The sequence below is a fragment of the Capsicum annuum genome, chromosome 1, assembly GCF_002878395.1.
Source record: "Capsicum annuum cultivar UCD-10X-F1 chromosome 1, UCD10Xv1.1, whole genome shotgun sequence".
NCBI lineage: Eukaryota > Viridiplantae > Streptophyta > Magnoliopsida > Solanales > Solanaceae > Capsicum > Capsicum annuum.
Window position 1 is genome coordinate 43,355,995 of NC_061111.1, and position 19,793 is coordinate 43,375,787.

At 26.3% G+C, this 19,793-nt stretch overlaps 1 protein-coding gene across 1 annotated transcript; it reads left to right on the forward strand.

Annotated features, from left to right (window-relative positions):
- Positions 1-16,973: 16,973 nt before the first annotated feature.
- Positions 16,974-19,614, forward strand: LOC107873050 (40S ribosomal protein S13). Its single transcript, XM_016719757.2, has 5 exons — positions 16,974-17,141; positions 17,341-17,413; positions 18,365-18,503; positions 18,595-18,781; positions 19,404-19,614. Exons 1-5 carry the CDS (start codon positions 17,119-17,121, stop codon positions 19,435-19,437), a joined length of 456 nt encoding a protein of 151 aa, XP_016575243.1. The 5' UTR covers positions 16,974-17,118; the 3' UTR covers positions 19,438-19,614.
- The last annotated feature ends 179 nt before the right edge of the window (positions 19,615-19,793 follow it).

Genomic DNA, 19,793 nt, shown 5'->3' on the forward strand with positions numbered 1-19,793 from the left:
CCAACAGTAAGTACAGTGTACATACCTCTCTTAAATGTAAGAGAACAGGTTAGTTGGTTTTTGAATTTTAGAAATTTAATGCTCAAGGTATTTAATACCTGTGTAATATTCAAATACTATAACACTAAGTTTTTCAATTCAAGAATGCTGATTCATTCATTTATTTTTGAAATTTTTTTTTTTTTTTGGGGGTATTCATTAATTTCTGTGGCAGTATACTAACTTCTTACAACTAATTAATCTTATGAAAGCTAGGTAGTACTTCATCCATCTCAAATTATCCGTCTCAAATTTTTTAATTTGATTTCTCATTTTACTTTTCTTTTTTTCATTAATTAAGAAGAGAAAGAATTTTTTCATGTTTTACCCTTTGCATTAATTATTTTTTCTTCAAATTAAAATGTAAACATCATTTAATCGGGATACTATGATAAACTAATCATGTTATTAATTATTTTTCTTAATCAATGTGTCATCGCAATTTGAGACGGAGGGAGTAGTTGCTAGTTGAGATCAATCAAAGTTGCAACATGTGTAAAAAATTTATTTGATCTTATAAAAATAGAAAAACAACACATGGAATTAATTTATTTATAATAAGTGATGAAATTAAGTTACCAACATGGATTGTGGTGTAGTGGTGGAATTACTCCACCCTTAATCAAAGGTCTCGAATTCGAGTCCTGAGTATGGAGAAAATCTTAGTCGAGGCTTCAATGCGGATACCGAACTCGGTGAAAAACCAAAAAAAAAAAAAAGTGATGAAATCAAGTCCAATTTTGGTTTGGAAGAATGGCCTTTTTCTGTGTCCAAGTCAAAAGAAGTATATTCGAATAAAGAGTTCCTATAGATATTTTCTTTATTAGTTTAAGTGTTCTTTTTTTTTGGATAATTTCAAAAAAGAAAATCATTTTTAACGTATTTTTAGTGCTCCTTGTGAGTTTAAGCTTCTTTTTAGTTCCATTCTTTTTATATATATCGCCATCCCGAAAACAAGAAAAAAAAAAAAAAAGGATGGTATATAAAAAAACAAAAAAAAGGGAATCTTCACAGAGAGATTTTTAAAAAGGAAGATTTTGATATGAAAATAAATCAACACAGAAATATACAAGCAGGGTTGCTTTCAAGAATTGACAAGAAGACAAAATATAATTAGTAGTAAATTAATTTATGTTTTGTGAAGAGAATCACATGGAAATTTCTCTTGTTTTGTCAATAAACTTTAGGAGATAGTCATTTTCATGCTTGGAAAAATTAATGATCACTCTTTTCCAATGCCTACTTTGTGGGAAAATAATAGAGAAAGGTATGGAATTTAATTCACAAGAATTTTGGTCACATCATAACAAGAAAGTTTTTCTTTTTTTTCTTTTTCTTTGCGAGAATGGGTTATGTAGCACCTTTCATTCATTTGTTATTACTCAATTCTTCCATTTTTATTTGTCTATTTTGACTTGAATAATAGATAGTATAATTTTACTATATCATCCATCTTTAAATATAATAAATTTAATAATTTAAAAATATTAAGAAATGATTAATAGCAAATAAAATAGACACAAAGAGGTAAATTATTCATTAATTTTTCAAATTTAACAAGTCTTGTTGTACATTTATTTTTAATAACATGAATAAAAAAAAATGGACGGAGGAGATTAGATAAACTATAATTTTAGTCCTTGTGATTTTATTCAAGGACATTAGACCTTCACAAAACTAGGTCTTGCACTTTTGATCCCTTTAGCTTGTACATATTCAAAACAAAATCATAATTATTAACAGTTATAATTTGTATTGATGATCTATATTTGATGGTAGTATAATTTTATAAATAGTTAAAATATAATATATACAAAGGGATCAAAAGTATATTGTTTAATAGTTAAAGGTTAAATATAAAATAGCTATATACTGTATATCATAAGGACCAAAAGTAAAATTACTAATAACTTAAAGGACCAAAAGCTATTTTTGTTTTCAATTTTTCTTTTCCCTGACTATCACTCATGATCAAAGTATAATCATTAATCAATAATGGAATTCTAACTCTTGACTCGTCTATCTATATATATTCAAATTATCTGTTTGGTGTAGGAGTTATTAAAGTGAAAATACTTCTTGCTCGATCACGAAATTTAATTTCAAGATATTTGATTAAAGATAAAAAGATCTCACTATATCAGATGCTCAATCACGAGATTCGATCTCAAATTTTTGACTAAAGATAAATCACCCGTTAAAATACATTTATATTTGGAAAACGTCCTCAAGTCAGTTACTAGTAGTAATCAAAACATTGTTTTGAAAAAGAAAATAAATTGGAAAGACTTCAAGAAAAAACAAAAGATTTGAACAAACACATATCTAGAAAAACATATTACAAGAACTCAAAAAAGTTTATTTGTTGTGTATATGTCCTTAACCTACTCTCATATCGCATAGTTGTATTTCCTAAGAAAATGAAAATTGTTAATGTTTGTGAATTGAAGTTAAACAACTTTCTAGGAAACATCTTCAAATTATTTTGAAAAAAGGTTCAAATATATCTTTAATATTTGTGATTTATTTATATAGGTTTTCGTTTCAAATATATTTCTCCCTCCAAAGGTTTTTAAACCATACAAAAATGGGTCTAATTTAATTGATATAATGGAATATGAGCAAGGGCTTATTTGGACCAATTTCAAATTTCCAAGGGATATTTGAACTTTTTTCAATTACTCAATGCATGGTTTAAGTCTTTAAAGGTGAACGAGATAATGAAGGGCCGTTTACGGGTCCAATATTACAATTTTAGATATATTTATAGTTATTTAATTAATTTTTGTAAATAATTATTAATATTTTTGAATAAATATAATAAAATATCATACACTCTACACTCTAGTGTTTATTTTAATATCAGATCAAACAAGTTCTGTTATATCAAACAACTAATTTTAATGTTCTACTTTATTTAAAAACTATATAAGAGAATAAATAAAGTTATAAATATTTATTTATTAACATTTTTTTTATAGAATCATATGAAGCAATAAAGAATACTAATCCCTACATAAATTAATTTTAAATACATTTAAATTTATTTTATGTGTGTTTAACAAACGAAAATAAGGACATGGATGAAAGTTTTAATGAATCATAATGTTAAAAGATTGCTTTTATGTCTTGTCTTATATACGTCAGAAAATAGGAGATTAATTTAATATAGTAAGCAAGAAATTTCTTTTAAAATGGTTTGTCTATCTAAATTTACTACCTCAAATAAGAAAATTCTAAAGAATTAACAAAAGTTAACATGATATATATTGTAGTAATTTAACATGAGGTAGTTAATATTACATTTTAAATAAGTTGTTTAAAATAATTTTAACAGATGATTAGTAAGTAATTTTGTTTTCATAGTTTACATGTATTGTAAATCTTTGTAATGATATGTAGCAAGTGAAGTTTTGAAATTATGGAGGGATTCCTTATTGTGTATGATAGATACACGTCGATCAAATAATTATGAGTATTTTTTTTCATTTTACTATAATATAGTAATAACTACTTTAAGTGATTAAATGCGTGGCCAAATTTAATTTTACTTTTTTATCATTTATAGAACATATGTGAGTATTTACACGTTCACTAATAAACTATGTCTTTCAATATTTCAATTTTTATAACTTTGATTAGACGTCGAATTCAAGATACATGAAAAAACTTCACAATGTTTATGCCGTGGTTTTGGATAAGAGGAGAGAAAGTTTATCTGAATATTAAAATTTTAAAAATATTTAAATGAAACAAACTTCAAATATGATTTCTCTTTAAATTTAAAATTATTCTTTCCATTTGATTCAAGTATATTATTTAAATAAATAAGAAAAAAAAAGTGTATGATCATGAATTCTGAAGCTATTAGATAAAAAAAAATTTAAGAAAAGAACTTCTCCATAACCTTTCAAAGAAAAATAATGGGCCCCACTTCTTTAAAATGCCACTTGATTTTTTAAAAATTTTCAAAGCATGATCATTAAAATTTTCTAGAACATGGATTTAAAAAAAAAAAAAAAAATTCTCCAATTTTTGTATGATGTACAATAAGTTTAAGCTAGACTTTTTGTTAATTGACAAATTTGTTCTTGATCGTCCTAGGGTCAACGTTGTTCAATAAACATGGAGATGAAACAATGCTGGACCATAGAGCTTCTTTAGAGTATCAATATGATATCTTGTCTCCAGTTTTGAGATTGAAAAAATAGTTCAAATGTTTAAAAAATCAAAAGAGAAGTGTAAAACTATATCAGAAGAACTACAGAAGAAAGATGCAGATTTAGATCCGCGTTGTGGTAGTGGTCACTAAGATGGAACGAAAACCAATAAACCATGGAAGATGAGGATTTAAATTCGTACACATACAGAAAAAAAAACAAAAAAAACAAGTGATTTCACCTGCCTAGCGATTGATTTTATAATCTAGTTTGCTTGAGAACCAACTTTGGAAAGATTATTTCTTATTTGTTTTGATTGTTTAATATAGGGAAAAAAGAAAAGAAATGTAATACAATGAATCGATGTTAGCATAACTAGTATGGGTACCCGCGCGGTGCGAGGAATATTTCAAAAAGAATTAATCATTAAAAATATTAATTTATTTTTTGAAATAATAAAACTGATCAGTTTTTATTATATCATATTAACATATTTCAAATTATTATTACTTATTAAATATAATTTTTAATAAGTAATTCAAAAAACTATAAAAATCAATTAATTTATTGCCCCCCCCCCCCTCCCCCAGCAATACCTCTCCGTCCACATAATTCTTCAAATCAAATCTATACCAATAACCTAATACTCATGATTGTTCCGTAAATATTGCATATTAATTTCATCCATAAATTGATTTAAAGATAACAAAGCATATAATTATTTTTAAAAAATTGTGTTTCATTGTTTTGTTCTATTATTTCCTATAAAAAAATATTAGATTGTTAAAATTGCCTTTTATCAAATTATCAACTTACATAATGTACTTATCAAGTGCTCTTCTTATTAACATATCTATATAATAGATATATTTATTTTATTTAATCATATGTATCTTGAACTTTAATCTTATAATTCACATCACTTCAATTTAAAATTCATGGTTGGTAATTTATTTATTATCTAATTACTTCATTATATTGTTAAAATTAGTTCAAAAACTTTATCTCCCCCACCCCCACCTTTTGTATATCTAAAAGCTCGATGTGCGGATAATATTAAAGTATTATTTCGAATCATTTCATATTGGGTTATCTTGATCAAACATATTAAATAATCTCCCTCGATATATAAATGCACTGAATAAAAAATGCACTAAATAAATTCATCAAGCTAATGATATAGATGTATATATAAGAGAGACTAAGAAGCTAGAACGACATTCAACTTCAAATATCATATTAATTTATTAAAAGACAATTAATTTGTTATTTATTTAATTATCGGCTTACTTACAGAAAAATTCATCAAACTACTTATAAAATTGATCATACAATACTCATTATAATTTCCCCATCACTGCTCATCCTTCGATCTATGATACAAAAAACAACTACAATAACATATAATTATGAGTTGCATGCAATTTGATTAACTAAAAAAAATCAAAACAATAATATCTTTTAAAAAGAGCAATAGTATCAAACTTAACTTTGAAAACCTTAAGACATATAAAATCTTTCTATAATCTAACAAAATACATCATTAAAAATAGAGTTTAGAGTAAATACATAATTACCCCACTAATGTTGGTCGAGATTTTCAAAAAGACACCTGAACTTTGAATTCGACCAATTACCCCACGATTCTTTTTTATTTCGTTGCAAACACACCATTTTTCGCTGAATCACAGTCACAACAAGGAGAGTGAAATACACGCGACAATCAGGTGTTTCCACGTGTCAAATACGTTTAATTTATGTTTTTTTAATAAAATTTTACTTTTTATTTAATTTAACACCTCAGCCCTTCTTCCCCTACCCCATCCCATCCAGCAACTCCCCCCCAGCAGCTCTCCTCCACTCCCCACCCCCATTCCCCGTCCAACACCCCCACCCCATCAGCATCTCCCCCAAGTACCCCAACCCTCCTCCCCCACTCTGTCATCATTCTCTCTCCCTGTCTATTTTTTTTTTCAAATCAATTCAAAAAATAGTTTTATGATTGAATTGAGAGTCTTGTGATTGAATTGAGTTTTAAAGATAGTCAAATGATATGATTTAACTGAAAAATTGAGCTTTAATGATATGATTTTTTTTTTTTTTTAAAAAAAAACTTCAATGGAGGAGCTTTAATGGTGACATTGTGTTGAAGAGTTTTAATAATGTTGAAGAAGATATTGTATTGAAGAAGAAATGGTAGGTAGCTAAAAGATACGATTTAGTTGTAAAATCGAGCTTTAATGAATGATTTAGCTTTAGTGGTGAATTGAGTTGAAGAAGAAAGAGTGGGTGGGTTGGGAGGGGGGGGGGGCGGAGAGGGGGTAGGGATGATTTTAAAAAATAAATAAATATTATTTTTTTAAAAAATAAATAAATTATATATAAAATTATTTTACACGTGATGGCTTTTAATTGGTCAAAAAAGTCGAATTCAAGCCCTTTCACGCGTCTGTGGCGCGTGTATACACGCAGAGGGTCAAAATGGTGCGTTTACAACGAAATAAAGTAGAATCGTGGGGTAATAGGTCAAAGTTAAAGTTTAGGTGTCTTTTTACAAATCTCGGACAAATTCAGGGGGTTAATTATGTATTTTACTCTTAAAAATATATACCATCAAAACTTCAAATAACTTTTAAAACTTTATTCGCGATGAAAATATGATTTCAACACGGCATTCTTGTATTCTTTTCATTTTTCTCGATTTCCCCTGCAAATGAATAATATTAGCAAAATCATCATTAAAAAATAAAAATAACTCTAAAGATTTTTTTTCATTATTTTTTTCTTTATAAATAATGAAAAAACTATTAATATGAAATTATTTTTCTTTATAAAAAATAGAAAAAAAATTAATATGAAATCATTTTACCTATGAATCTTTTTTTGTATTAAAATTATTGTTTCAATCATCATCCACTTGGAGTGTGTTACCATCTCAACTCGGAGATGAAGAGCCAGGGAGTAGGCAAAGAAAACAATAATTATTCACCAAAAAATTTCTCTTCTTGGCCAATAAATTTTAGAAGAGCTTGAAATGGTGGCTTTATAAACTTAAAATTCTTCGGAGATGAAATTATGTGTATGTTAAAATATCTCTAGACAATAACCATATGAGTTAATAGCATATTGTGGGGGTAATGCTTTATCTTTCATTTTTTTTTAGTTTTTTTAGATAATGATGATAATTGCAATTACAATATTGTTAGCTTGTGTTGAGATAATGCTTATCTTTTAATATTTTAAGCTTTCATAATAATAATAATAATAATAATTTAAAAAAAAAAAAAAAGTTAGTGATAGTAGTAGATAATTTCTAACTTATTTAAATTTTTATTTCTCAATTTAGATGAATAAATAAATTAGCGCCACTATTATTATTATTAATAATTAAAAAGAATTGTAGTATGTATAGACTAATAGTAATAATAGTGACAGTAGTAATATATTATCTTTTAATACATTTCATTATATGTAATAACAATTATTATTATTATTATTATTATTGTACCATTGTTATTATTGTACTATTATTATTATTATTATACTATTGTTATTATTGTACTATGAAAATAAACATAATCTACTATTACTATAATCACTACTACTATTACGTATGTACTACTACTAATTATTATTTACTATTATTACTATTAACATCACGTACTACTATTATTATTTATTAAAACATTATTATAATTATTATTATAAAATAGTTAGAATTTATTTAGGAGTACATGTAAAAGAGGTTAGGAAGCTAGAACTTCATTTCAATTCAAATTTAAATTTAAGTATCATTAAAATTCAAATTGAAGTTCAAATGCCATATTAATTTGTTAAAAGAAGATTAGTTTGTTATTCCTTCTTATCCTTATTTTTTTCAAATATAATGTATATTTATCTAATAAAAAATATATTTGAAATGAAATAAATATTAAATAATAATAATAATTATTAATATTATTATTATATTTACATTACTACTACTTCTGCTACTAATGTATAGTAGTACTACATTACCTACGATCCTACTACAACACTGCAATATATATATATATATATATAAAAGGCAAATGATTTTTAAATTATATTAATACGATTCCGTTTATAAATTTAAATTTAACATACAACGTACAAACTAATATCCATGCATACTACATACTATTTTTTATTTAATAATTATTATTATGCATACTACATACGTACTAATATCTATTTATACTACTACTTATTATTATTAATTTTTAAATCTATAAAACGTACTAATATCTACCAATACTACTAATAATTATTATTAAATATATTATATAGCATTTAAATTTTAAAAGAGATAACTTTGAAATATTAAATATCTATTAGAATTCCATAACTATAGATTTCAAATTTTAAGATAATGATTCAAAAAATCTAATAGTTTCAAATTTAAATATCTTTTATCTTTTAATTTAAATTCAAATTTATCTTTTAGTTAGTTCAAATTCAATTTTATCTAGTATAGATTTTCTTTTTAATTTTTTTAAAGAATCTGTAACTTTCATTTGAAATTCAAAATTAAAAAATTTAAAATCAAATCAACAAACTAATATTAAGCAAACTTTTTCTTTATCTAAAGACTAATTTAAATAATTTATATCTCTAAAAATATTCTTTATCCTTTTATAGTTTGAATTTAAAGCTGTAAAAAATTAAACTAAATATTTTTTAATCTTTATCATTTAATTTGTATTGATAGTATATCAATTTTAATAAATTTATCATTAAATTATTTTTATTATCACCACAACGCTAATACTATTGTTACACACTTTTTTTTTTGTTAGCAATTTTACTGTGTATTATTATTATTATTATTATTAAATTAAATGTATTCAAATATATTTTAAAGTATATAAAAGGAATAAATTTTTGAAATAGTAAGAGTTTATTTAGGGCTATTTAATCATACTTTTCTTTTTTTAAGCTAATGATTTTTTTTCTTTTTAAAAAGATAATACATTTTTAAATCCAAATATTTAATATCTTTTAATTTAAAATTTTTATTACAATAATATTAACCTTTGTCCTAAAATTTGTCACGTGACTTCTCAATAGCTTGCCACGTGACTCCTTGTCTTACTTTTATATATATATATATATATATATATATATATATATATATATATATATTCAGTGTAGTCATTTAATAAGGAACAAAAAGATATTATAAGAAAATACAACCATGTACCATTTAATTACAAAGGTCTAAATAAAAATATTATTAAAATAATACATGAGGACAAAACTAATAAATACAAGGAAAAATCAACATGCATGTGTAACAATTTTATTTCACCATAAAATTAAGGATAAAATTAATAAATATAAGGAAAAAATCATATGCATATGTAAACATTTTATTTACTAATAGTCTCATATATATAAGTGAAGGTTGAGGTGACTAAAATTACCTAAATACCCTTGGTAGTCACTCATCCCAACCTTCACTTATATATAGTAGTAAAGTAAAAAATAATATGCATGTATAACTATTTTATTGCACCATGAAAATGGGAATAAACTAATAAATATAAGGAAAAAATCGTATGCATGTGTAACCATTTTATTTACTACTATATGGTTACACATGCATATTTTTTTTTTCCTTTTATTTATTAGTTTTGTCCTCATTTTTATGATTCAATAAAATGGTTAGATATGCGTATTGTTTTTTCTTATATTTATTGTTTTGGTCCTCGTGTATTATTTTAATAATATTTTTATTTAGACCTTTGTAATTGAATTATACATGGTAATAATTTCTTATAAATATTTTTTTGTTCCTTATTAAATTACCTATTTTTTATACCCAAATGTATTTCGGTAATTTTATGGTGCATTCTTGGAAGTACCACAAAACACAAATTAGTAGTTTTGTCCTCATTTTTATGGTGCAATAAAATTGTTGGACATGCATATTATTTTTTTCTTATATTTATTAGTTTTGTCCTCGTGTATTATTTTAATAATATTTTTATTTAGACATTTGTAATTGAATTATATATGTTAGTAATATTTTGTAAATATCTTTGTGTTTCTTATTATATTACCTATTTTTTATATCCAAAGGTATTTCGGTTATTGTATGGTGTAATATTGGTAGTACCACAAAAGACAAATTAGTAGTTTTGTCCTTATTTTTATGGTGCCATAAAATGGTTAGACATGTATATTATATTTTCCTTATATTTATTAGTTTTGTCCTCATATTATTTTAATAATATTTTTATTCGGACCTTTGTAATTGAATTATATATGGTAGTAATTTTTATAAATATCTTTTTATTCCTTATTAAATTACCTGTTTTTTATACCCAAGGATATTTCGATAATTTTATGATGCAATAAAATTGTTACACATGCATATTGTTTTTTTCTTATATTTATTAGTTTTGTCTTCATGCATTATTTTAATAATATTTTTATTTAGACCTTTGTAATTAAATTTTATATGGTAGTAATTTTTATAAATAACTTTTTGTTCCTTATTAAATGACTATCAAAGGTATTTTGATAATTTTATGGTGCAATAAATATTTTGGAATCGATGTATGTCCATTGCACGTGTAGCCATTTTATTTACACCACTATATATAAGTGAAGGTTGAGGTGACTAAAATTACTGAAATACCCTTGGCAGTATTAATAAAGTAATAGTAATCATAACAATAATAATAATAGTATAATAATAATAATAACAATAGTAGTAATAGTACTAGTAAAAAAAATCTATTATATCTAAGTAAAGTTAGTAATAATAATAATAATAATAAATAATAATAAATAATAATAATAATAATAATAATAATAATAATAATAATAATAATAATAATAATAGTAATAGTAATAGTTAAAAAAAAAAAAAAGAATATATAAGTAAAGATTTGATAGTACCACAAAAGACAAATAAATAGTGCACCAAATCTTTACTAATATATACCAGACTAGATAAATGATGGGCCCGTTTACGGACCCAATATTATAATTTTAAATATATTTATTGCTATTTAATTATTTTTTTTTTAAAACGATCATTAATATTTTTGAACAAATACAAAAAGAAATGTAAGTAGAGATCACACATATAATAAAATATAACTTCTTATCTTTATAAAATCAAATAATAGCTTACAACTTATTTAAGGTTTCATAATTAACATTAAAATATCATATATTTTAATGCTTATTTTTAACATCAGGTCAAACACAAGAGAATAAACAAATAATTCTAATATTTTTCTTTTTCTACTTTATTTAAAAGTTATACCAAGAGAATAGATTAAAATTATAAATATCTATTTATTAACATTTTATATAGATCATACGAAGCAATAAAGGGATACTAATTCATACATAAATTGATTTTAAATATATTTAAATTTGTTTTATGGGTGTTTAACAAATGAAAATAAGGACATATTGGATGAACGTTTTAATGACTTATAATGTTAAAGGATTGCCTATGTGTCTTGTCTTCTATACGTTAAAAATAGGAGATTAGTTTAATATAGTAAATAAAAAATTTCTATTGAAGTGATATGTCTACCTGATAGGGAAGTTTAATATCTCAAATAAAAAGAATCAAAAGAATTAACAAAAGTTAGCAAGATATATATTGTACTAATTTAGCATGAGAAAGTTAATATTACATTTTAAATAAGTTATTTAAAATAATTTGAATAGGTCCTTAGTAAATAATTATGTTTTCATAAATTATATGTATAGTGCAAATCTTTGTAATGATATATATCATGTGAAGGTTTGAAATTCCGGAGGAATCGCTTATTATATTTGATAGATAAACACTTATTCAATATTTATGAGTATTTTTTATTATCTTACTATAATATAGTAAAGGTTACTTTATGTAATTAAATGTGTGACCAAAATTATTTTTACTTTTTTTTTTTTAATCTTTTTTAAAACAAATGTGGGTATTTGCACATACTCCTATAAACTAAAGTGCATCTCTTTTTATTTAAATTTATAACATTTTGATTAGACATTAAATTTAAGATATGTGGAAAAACATCGCAATGTTTCAAATTTCCTTTCAAATAAATGAACCTTAAATAAAAGAGTATACCTTTGTGGACTTTTGACAAATAAATAACATTCAGTATGACTAAAATACTAATAACGTTGTAAAATACTAACCAAATAAGAAATGTTAATTCTTTTTTAGAACTGATTAAAAAGAAAAATATATTATTTGAATTGAGATATAGAATGTATTATAATAAACATTTTGAAAAAAATACAGATTAAAATAGACTTATAGTTGAGGTGTGTAAAATTAATGTGAAAAATTACATCATGAATTACATCATCTAGTGGGATTAACATAAAAAAATTATACGAAAATATTTTAAAAATTATGAAAAAATCGTCATAACCTTAGTTATATTTGTAAGTTTTACTTTAAATAGAAATTAACTATCAATAATTTTAGACAAAAACAGTAAAAAAATAATAATGACTATTACATGCAAAAGTAACTTGTTTATTCCGTGAATTTAGTTAAGAGGAGAGAAAGCTTGTTTGGACATTATGATTGAAAAAATGTTTAAATGAAAAAAAACTTCAAATATAATTCTTTTTAAATTTAATATTATTCTCCCCATTTGATTTAAGTATATTATTTAAATTTACATTTAATAAAAAGATTATCACATAAATTTTCATAAATCACAATAAAGTATGAACAAAACTAATTACTTAAATTATTTTTTAAGGTTTAACAAATTATATTTTAAAATTATTTTAGATATAATGAAAAAGTTTAACTTGAAATTATGTTTGAATGATGTGAACTGTGCATATATGAATGCCTTGTAGATATTTGTTACTATCTCAATTTTAAAAATAGAGACCTATTTTTCATTTGAATTTGTGTAAAAAAAAGAACAGATTTTTTTTTTCCAATTCTTTAATTTTAACTTTTCACGTGTTATGTTTAAAACCACAAGCTAACAAATATTTTGATATATTTGACATAATTATTCATATGTTCATTTTCATAATGAAACAATCTACAGTGTTAAATCAACGACAAAATTATTCATATGTTAATTTTTTCAATAAAAAATATACAATCTTAAATTATAGTATATAAGTAAATTAAATAACTCTTCACTCTTCTATATAATAATATAATTTTGCCTTTTTTTTTTTTGTCTACGTGACTTTATTATACTAGCAAATATCGAGTATATTTGAGACGCTTTAGTTTACAATTTATTACCCCTCCACAAAATAAATGTCAGATTAGCAAAAAAGCATGTGTACTAAAAAAATTAATTATAATACTTAGTTGCTGATCGATTTCAAATTAATAAATGTCTTTTAAAAATTGAACATTATTAAGTAGATGGCGTATATGAGTACAGTTGAAAAAAATTACTAATGTGCTTGATTCCTAAAGTGGCATGTATTTCTTTTCTAATGAGACACTTATTTTAATAAGAAAGAGAGTAGAATATTGCTCACAATTATGAAGCAATGAACTTCCAGTAATTTTGATGGGAAAAATAAATAAAGGAAAATGAGAGTATCCAAGGATATTATGACTAATGGCCAATAAAGTGAAATTGAGAGATCGAAGTATCAGGTTTAAATCTCAGTCGAAACAAAAATACTAGTCGATTTCTTTCCGCGAACAGAGTTAACTGAGATTTGTTGCTGCAGGTGGGAGGTGTACGTCATCTATCACATGAAATTAATCGAGGTGCGCGAAAGTTGATCCGAACACTAATCATTCAAAAAAGGAAAATGAGAGTGATAGAACATAATTTCACCAAAAGAAGCTAAAGGATGAGCTTGGAAGCTACTTTTGCGAAAGTGGAATTCGCAGCCAGTGAGTAGTGATTGTCTATTTGGTTTGGCTTTCACATTATTAGCTACAGTTGTAAAAGTCATGATAAAAAGGTGCTGCTGTTGTAATTGTAAAATGGTGTGTTGTCCTTACCAAGCACATAAAAACAACTTGTGAATGCTACATCCTTTATAGTATTACACATTTTAACTTGTGAATTTTATGTTTGCTACTACTGAAATTCATAATTTCAAATGCTATTATAACTCTCTATTTTTTTTCCACTTCCAATTGTGCTATGATACAAGGGACCTTTTGGCTCCATAATCATTGTACTGCATGTCCACCAACTTTCTTCGCTTTGTTTGATGGAAGTAGCTGTAGGTCACACTTCATAGTTTAAAGAGATGCGCAGCTCACCCACCTTTTCTACTAAAAATTTATTCGCAATTGATGTCTACCTCAAATTATATTACTTTATCTTAATATATGATCGGATAAGTCAAAAAAAATTAAAAATTGGGTGGATTTTAGATAGAGCCCAAGTTTAAATAATTATTTTAAATTCAGTGTTGATGTTGGTCAAAGGACATATAAGTGAATAAAAAATGTAAGTAGAAGAACTTTTCACAAAATAAGTGAACGAAGGGCACATTTATACGTTCTACGATGACTCATAGGAATAATTTTTACTCCATTTAAAAAATAAGGACCTACTTTTCTTTTTAGTTCGTTTAAAAAATAATTGATCCTTTTTCTTATTGCAACACTTTAATTTTAACTTTTTACATGACATATTTAAGACCATAAAATTAAAGTATATATTGATATATTTGACATAATTTTAGTTTAGAACTATAAAATTTAAAAGTCTTCTTATTTTTTTATATTCTGTGTAAAGTCAAAATAAATTATTCTTTTTAAAATAGAGAGTAACAAATAATCACTATTCTTTAAAAAAATAATAAAATTCAAATAAAGATGTGACCTTGAAGAAGCACAATAATGGTTATTGCACAGCAAACTCCATTAACTCTGTTTATTTTTTATTTATTTTTTTGGTTTGGTCAGGCAGAAGTGACTCTACAGTACTCTTATGTGTGTTCACAGTTGTGAAAATGATGATACCTTTCTGAGCCTAGAGAATTTATTTGACAGAGATTGTATCTCTCTTTTTTGTTTTATTTTGGTTGTTGCATTATTTTTGAACAAATTAATATAAGAGGAAAAAATAAAATAAATTATTCATGTGTACTATTCATATAATTGATTAATTTTGTACTCCATTAGTACTCCCTCAGTTTCGGAATAAGTGAATTGTTGGGGTATTTATTGATGTTTCAAAATAAGTGAATCATTGAATTTTTTTTCAAATTTACCTTTATGATTTGACAACCAATTAACTTTTGAAAAGATATTATAAAGTCAAAATTTTCCTTTTTTGGGTAAAAATGAGTGTTAAGTTTATGTCTTTAATGTTTTTTCCTTTATGTGTGTGTCAAAATTCAATAATTCATTTATTATGAAACGGAGTAAATATTATTTTTTGGTTCATTTATAACTTTTCCCTCCTACTTCCTTTCTCTTTCCCACCACCTCCATTGTCATTGCATCCACCATCATCACAGGGAAAATTACCCAAACAAATATCTCTTTACCCCAATTCCACAATCAAAGAACAAAACTCAAACAAACATTTCGCCACCCTTAATTTCACCACCACACCGTGCATCGATCAAGCTATGGGTCTAATTTGAAGAAATATTGAAGAAACAACTGTCTCATTTGAAGAAATAGAACCTTAATTTTCTTTTCTATCATTTTTAAAAAATGCATATATTTTTTTTTCCTTATTATTTGGGATCAAAGCCGTGTGTAAAATGCATGCATTTTGTTTTTTGGTTGTCTCTGAAAAATGTGCCTAATTAAAACACTTTTAAATGAATATAAGTGTTCAATAGGTGTGTTAGCGTGTGTTTAGATGTCTAAATGAAAAATCAAACAACTTTTGGGGCCATGTATGTATTTGGCCTTATTTAATTATGGAAAAAGAACAAGGGTTGACTCATGTTTGATCCATTGAACATTCATGGCCAATCGGCCTAAATACATTTCATTATTTGAGTCATTTTAGTCTATGTAAATCATATACCTTATTGATACAATTTAAATACCATACTAATACCGTTCGTAAAAAAATAGAGCAGTGAATTTATGAATGAAAATTATTATATGAAATATGCATTTTTAACATGATGTGCATAGAGATATGCACATAAAATTTGTATTTTTTTTTTGTATAGAATACATATCTGTACAAGATATGTATCAAATTTGTATCAATATTGTATAAAGCTGTCAGCAAATGGCTAGAAAAGTGAAATTAAAATTCAATTATTATTTTCAAGTCAATAATTTCATCCGAAATGCTATTTATGTTCTTTCCCCTTTAATTAATTTCTTGTACAGGATAAGGCCAAGTTATACAAGTAACTAAATCAATAAATACATACAAATAAATGTAAAACTGCCACTATCAATTGTGCTAAGTAATTTAGGATTGACTTACGAAACTAAATGGTAGTTTAAGGAACTCTCGTAGATTTAAGTTTACCTAATCATCAAATGTGAATAAGTATTTCTCGATACGATACGGAAAAAAAATGATCGGATCAATTTGTACATAATTATACCTATTAGTCATCGAGCACCTTAGCTTTCCACCAATATGTGTATTATGCTTTGTTACAAGTTTTTTTTTGGTAATTCTCATATTGTGTTTGACTGATGAGTATTTTGTGAAACAAAATCAATTGAACTCGAATGATCAGTTTGTAACAAAACTCTTAAGGTTGGTGGGCCAAGAGAATTGGGCTTAATAGAATCCCTTTTAAATGGGCTAAGGAAACTTTAGCCCAACCTTGCTTCACTGGGCCGAGTCCGTTCAAATAAGGAGCCTATATAATAGAAAAACCCTAATCCCCACTTCAGTTTGTCATTTTAGGGTTTCCCTGTTAATCAGAGCCAACCGGAGCGCGGCAGCCACCGTCACACAACCCCCAAACTGCCACCATGGGTCGTATGCACAGTCGAGGGTTAGTCAACTCAATCTTTGTCTTGTTCGTTCTACATTTGTTCTGATAATTGTTTAAAGGAAAAATTACGTGGAGTAGAAAACATCAGTCATATGTTATATAATTAGGCGAACTTAAGCTGTAACGTCTCATTTATTGGATAAATGTTTAGCTATTTCTGAAATTTTACCTTGTTAAAATCTTTGTTTGTGTTGGTCAGTAAGGGTATTTCAGCTTCAGCTCTTCCATACAAAAGGACTCCACCAAGTTGGCTCAAAATCTCTGCTCCTGATGTAAGAAATTGCTTGCTTATTATTACTCGATTTTGTCTTGTTTCTATTATATGCATCACATCTGTATAATTAATTTTAGGGTAGGAAGAATGTAGAGATTTGTTGTGATGGATTGTGTGAATCCTAATTTTCGCTCATTGATGGCCACTACAAAGTTAGAGTATCTCAATAGGGAAAATATTTGTATTGATGATAGTTGATTGATTTATTGATTAGTATATGTTTAGAGAGTTTTGGATATTTTGAATAAATACTATCTTCTGATGATGATTTTGTTATTAGATTGGACCTGAATGGGTAAATGTACATACATGGTGCATCTTTAGCTTTGAGTGTGTGAGCGGAGTTTAACTACATTTCCCATTTCTTTTTTCAAGCTCTAATTTTTAAATCTTGTTCAATATATGCAGTATTACATATACTGTTAGGGATCATTTGGTAGTTGGTTCAAGTTATGTGTGTATGAATATGTCTTATTTAGTTATTCATGTATTAGTTATTTCACCATTCACCTTTTATCCCGTATAAAATTGTACATAGATTGTATAAGTTATGTGGATTTCTGAACTGCAAATCGAACACCATATTAAGTTTATAACTGGAATACCTTGCCTCCTAACCAGCTACCAAACATGGTATTACTTATGTAGGATTTAATACCTGCATAGCTCAAGTTTTTAAAGTGGGAGCTTTAGTGCTCCAGGCTGCCCTTTTATAACTCATGTCCAAACCAGCTATCAAACAACTCCTTAAAGATAGACCATGTGACCTTACCTTGTTTTTGGGTTTGTTTTTCTAAAGATGCCTATTTTACGTGGCACAGTAAGTGTTGCTTGTTTGACTGTTTATGAGATTGGTTTTGGAGTTACCTTATTGCTGCTTTTCTTCTTCATTGAAATGTCGTCCAGCGATTCGGTTTTTCTGTAGTGACAGTATTATCTTTTGCTCCAGGTTGAGGATAACATCTGCAAGTTCGCCAAAAAGGGTTTGACACCTTCCCAAATTGGTGTTATTCTTCGTGATTCTCATGGGATTGCTCAGGTGAAGAGTGTTACTGGTAGCAAGATTCTCAGAATTCTGAAGGCTCACGGTACTTGTTTGTCTTTTTTGTGTTTTAAGTTGCTCATTGATATAACTTTTCTAAAAGAAAGCTTGTTGGGCCTCTTGGTGTTTGCAACTAGGTCTTGCTCCTGAAATTCCCGAGGATCTTTACCATCTCATCAAGAAAGCAGTGGCAATCAGGAAGCATCTTGAGAGGAACAGGAAAGACAAGGATTCCAAGTTTAGATTGATTCTCGTTGAGAGCAGGATTCATCGACTTGCTCGCTACTACAAGAAAACAAAGAAGCTTCCACCAGTCTGGAAGTAGTAAGTTCATTCTTGCATATTTTACTTGGTGGTGAACTGCTTCTGATTTAATAACCTAGAACACATCTCATTTTTGTTTTTGCTTGTGTTACAAATTCATTCTTGCATATTTACTTGGTGGTGAACTGCCACTGATCTAATAATTTAGACCATTTCTCATTTTGATTTTGCACGTGTTGTATGTGTGAGTTTAAATTTTGTTTTGAAATAACTTGTTTACCGATGCATGTTAAATAATAGTCTTAGTACTAGTTATGTTATCTTTCTAGTTGGAGACTTTCTGTAGTTCCACCAAATGAGCCATGTAGGTCTATGGAATGTACTGGTGGATTAATTCTATTTGGGTCTCTTCATATTGTTCCTGAATATATTGGAAACTACTTCATTCATCCTGTACTCTTTGGCTGCTATATTGGCTTAGTGAAACATTACGCTCATATAGACGTGTTATGATCACTAGTGAGGTGGCTTGCATAGTCTTTGTTGCAATTCTCTGTGTTTATAGTTGCTCTAACTTGTTCGTATAATATTTTCCTTATTAGTTTGTCCTAACGTTTAACTTTTTTTCATGCACCCCTCTATATAGTGAATTGCAGTACTAAGGTAAATTTTTGCCTTGCAGCGAGTCTACCACCGCCAGTACTCTTGTGGCTTAGAGGAGATCATGGAGCGGCGGGATTACTAGTATTGTAGTCAAGTGCTTAAGTCCTATTTTGAAAATTAATAGACTAAGTTGTTTTTCTATGACTGAGTTGTTTGAATTGAACAAATTTTGTTTTTCTGAGAGATGATAAGGGAAACATTTCTTGCATTATCCAATTCTCTTATTGCTACGTCTGGTGTATTTATATTTAGCTGCTGTTTATTCAATTTCCGTTTTATCAAAGTTTTGGAAATTGGCTACGCAGTAATTCCGTGACATGCTACTAATCGATTGAGTTGCTCAAACAGTGTCTTGAATTGGAGTTAGATAATTGGTTTTTCTTGGCAAATGAAAGCCAATAATTAGTAC

Coding starts and splice junctions, on each gene's coding strand:
- LOC107873050 (XM_016719757.2), top strand. CDS start 17,119: ATGGGTCGTATGCACAGTCGAGG. Junction 17,142..17,340: donor GGTCGTATGCACAGTCGAGG/GTTAGTCAACTC, acceptor TGTGTTGGTCAG/TAAGGGTATTTCAGCTTCAG. Junction 18,782..19,403: donor CTTCCACCAGTCTGGAAGTA/GTAAGTTCATTC, acceptor TTTGCCTTGCAG/CGAGTCTACCACCGCCAGTA.